The sequence below is a fragment of the Alexandromys fortis genome, unplaced genomic scaffold (assembly GCF_014885135.2).
Source record: "Alexandromys fortis isolate MF-2015 unplaced genomic scaffold, M_Fortis_MF-2015_v1.1 scaffold_205, whole genome shotgun sequence".
In the NCBI taxonomy this organism is placed as follows: Eukaryota; Metazoa; Chordata; class Mammalia; order Rodentia; family Cricetidae; genus Alexandromys; species Alexandromys fortis.
Genome location: NW_026068107.1, coordinates 9,729 through 13,087, shown reverse-complemented (window position 1 = coordinate 13,087; position 3,359 = coordinate 9,729). Strand labels below are relative to the sequence as shown.

Here is a 3,359-nt window from a genome sequence, read left to right as displayed (position 1 = left end):
GGAAGGAAGGAAGGAAGGAAGGAAGGAAGGAAGGAAGGAAGGAAGAAAAACAAACATTTCTGAACGAAAAGTTGTTCAGCGCCAAGATGGGCTCTTGAGTTTTAGCCAGGTCAGAGAATCTCACAGACCCCAAAATAGTTAGAAGAGCGTTCTCCTTTTGAACCAAGTCCTGAAAAGAAATGGCGGCTGGAGTGCAGGGAGGGATGGAGGGGGACAGGTCCTGAATCCAGAACAGTTTCCCAGTCCCCACTGTTCACTGAGTGAACAGCCCCTGACCCCTGTCCTGTCAGTGCATATTTGAGTCTGCTGTTGTCTGCTTGCTGAGACACCCGGAAAGGAGGTGCGACCTGCTCTGGATGCCTGCAGGTCGGTGTACAGCAGAAGCATGGACAGACTCACAGGCAGAATTGGGGCTCCCCTGCGCACCCCACCCTCTTTCGCAGTATTTGTCACAGTGAAGGAGCACAGGGAAGGTGGCAGAGTCTGCTGGGGTAAGTTTACCTCACCTGTGAGGTGGGCTGGAGGCAGCAGGCACACTTGGAAGGCAGACAGGCTTAGGTGGAGAGCAATTCTCAAGGGCAAGTTGCAAAGGCTATGATGAACGTGTCTGCCGTGCCTGCTCCTCAGCCTCCATGTCTTCTGTATTTTCTCTTTTTCCCCACCCCACCCACACCTCTTCTCCAAGGACAGAAAAATAAAAATCTGGACATGGACAAACTCTCCAGTGAGAAGGAAGGACGGAGTGCCTTCAAAGCAAGGACAGTGGAAAATGGTACAGAGTCACAGGAGGAGAGACAGTCAGAAGCAGCTTTTTCTGCGGGAGACAGAGAGCTGTCAGAAAAGCAGGCAAAGGCAGGAGATGAGGGGATGCTGCCATGGCGCCAAGAGCAGCCACAGCCTGAAAAAAGGGCAAAACAGGAAGGAAGTCCAGAGAGACAGGGAAAGCCAGAAAGTAAAGGGAGCCCCTGCAGGAAAGCGCCCAGCTGAGGACCACAGGCCCAGAAAGGCCAAAAGAAAAACCAACAAGGGGCTGGCCCACTGCCTCAAGGAGTATAAAGAGGCCATCCAAGGCATGCGCTTCAGCAATGAAGACAAGATGAGAGAATCTGACAACATGGCAAGGGTGAAGGAGGATGAGAGAAAGAACAAGCAGAAGATGGGGCAGATGTTTGGGATGCAAAGAAGTCTGCAGGATCCCTTCTACCCAAGGGGCCCAAGGGAACTCAGGGGTGGCTGCAGGGTCCCCCGAAGGGACATTGAAGACATCCCTTATGTTTAGTTCCTGGGCAGCATTTGCATAGCGCCCTGACCTTATGCTGCTGCTTCGGTTTAGGCTTTTCTCTCTTTCGCTGCAGCCTGTTTGACCCAATGTCTGCCATGTTCTGATTCTCATGTAGTGGATTTCCTTCCCTGCCTGGGAAAATACTCAGAGTGCAAAGTCAAATTAAAGTCCATGAGCCACAGAGCCCTCATTTGAGCATCAGCCCACATTTGTAAACTGCAACACCCAGCAGTGTGCACCGAGAAAACAAGCCTGAAACTTCCTTGTGTCTTCCTTTATTGTTTTCTCAATAGTTTGTTGTCTCCCAGGACGACTGCTCCTTCTGGGCGTAAGATACAGGAATTGGGAGCTAGTCACATCTGTGGATGGAAAGGTGTAGGTGGTGCATGTTTCCTTCTGGATGTAAACTAGGAGGTCATATTTGGGTTACTCCCGGGGCTCCATGATGGAAGAATCCATCTCTCCTTTACTGCTGCAAGGCAGAGCCTTGGCACCTGTGAAATGGGGGTACATCTTCCCATGCAGGGGTGTGGAGAGGAGCGCAGGAAGCATGAGAATGAGAACTGTTGTGCCTTGATCCTGCCTCTTCCCCTGCATAATAGTCAGGAACTTGGTCAGACACTTGTGGCTGGGTCAAGGGAGGTCTCCCCGGTACTCAGGAATAAGTCCAAATAACTGAGTCTGTGCCATGTTTCCATGGTGCTATGTCTTTTTTGTACTGTTCTTCCATTCTCTCGGGACACTGTTGCTGATGGTGATGGTGATCTGGAGGCCCTGCTTAGCAAAGGAATCCTTTAACCCAACAACAGGGAGAGAGTCCTACTCTGACTCCAATAATATTATCTTCCCCTCGGTTGAGTACTCTGTTATCATTTGGGCCTTGATAATCCGTGAGATTCATGGGCACTCTCTTTCTTGGTTGTTTGTTCCCACAAGCCCCTCCAGGAAACTTAGAGCCCAAGAAAGCAGGAAACCTTTTTGCTTGTTTCGCTGTCCTCACTAGTTTTCGAGAACTTGTCATGTATTGATTACCCCACATTTTTGTTTGCTTTCAGTTTTTCCTATGTTTGCATGTACTGTGATTGGAATTCATAAGGAAATACCAAATAGAGAAAATGTCATTTCTCATCACATCATATAAAGATGACAGGTAATTCATCTCACTTAACACTATTCATGTTAAATGAACTTTCGTCACCAGGATGATGTAGGGTGCGTCAAGATTCTTTTTTATTTTATTTTATTACTTTAAAAAATACCAATCCAAATTCCCACTCCCTCCCCTTCCCCCTACTCCCCTCCCAGTTTCTCCACTGACCCTCCCACCCCACCTCCTCCAATCCTAAGATAGGGCAATGTATCCTGCCCTGTGGAAAATCTAAGGCCCTCCGTACTACATCTAGATTGAGCAAGGTATACATACAAAGGGAATAGGATCCCCAAAAGCCTGAACATGCAATAGAGACAAATCTCAGTGTCACTATCAGTGGCCCCTCAGTTTGATCCAACTGTCAACCGTATTCAGAGGAACTAGTTTGTTCCCATGCAACTCCCAGTGCAGATGGAGTTGGTGAGCCCCTTTAGCTCAAGCAAACTGTCTCAGTGGATGAACCCCTCATGGTCTTGACTTCCTTGCTCATACTCTCACTCCTTCCACTCTTCAACTGGATCTTGGAAGCTCAGTCCAGTGCTCTGATGTGGGTCTCTGTCTCTGTTTCCATTTGTTGTTCAACAAAGGTTCTATGGTGATATTTAAGATAATCATCAGTCTGACTACAGGGCAAGGCCAGTTCAGAACCCTCTCCTCTATTGCTTAGGGTCTTAGCTAGAGTCATCCTTGTGGATTCCTGGGAATTTTCCTAAAGACAGGTTTCTCGCTAATCCCATAATGGCTCCCTCAATCAAGATATCTCTTTCCTCATATCTGGATGGAGGAAGGACAGGATTCCTTATGAGATGTTGCTTTTTTTAAAAAAAAAATTCTCTCGCGCAAATCTTTCCCCTATAAAATAGTCACTCTTGGCCACCTATACTTTCAGAATGGGGACTTAGGCTCTATCTTAATGAAAGGGTATTT

General features: G+C 47.8%; 1 protein-coding gene across 1 annotated transcript; it reads left to right on the top strand.

Annotated features, from left to right (window-relative positions):
* The first annotated feature begins 693 nt into the window (after positions 1 to 693).
* Positions 694 to 1,279, top strand: Tceal4 (transcription elongation factor A like 4). Its single transcript, XM_050124122.1, is given in 2 exon segments — positions 694 to 965; positions 967 to 1,279. Coding segments are annotated over 2 exon segments (570 nt in total). The 5' UTR covers positions 694 to 708.
* Positions 1,280 to 3,359: the final 2,080 nt, after the last annotated feature.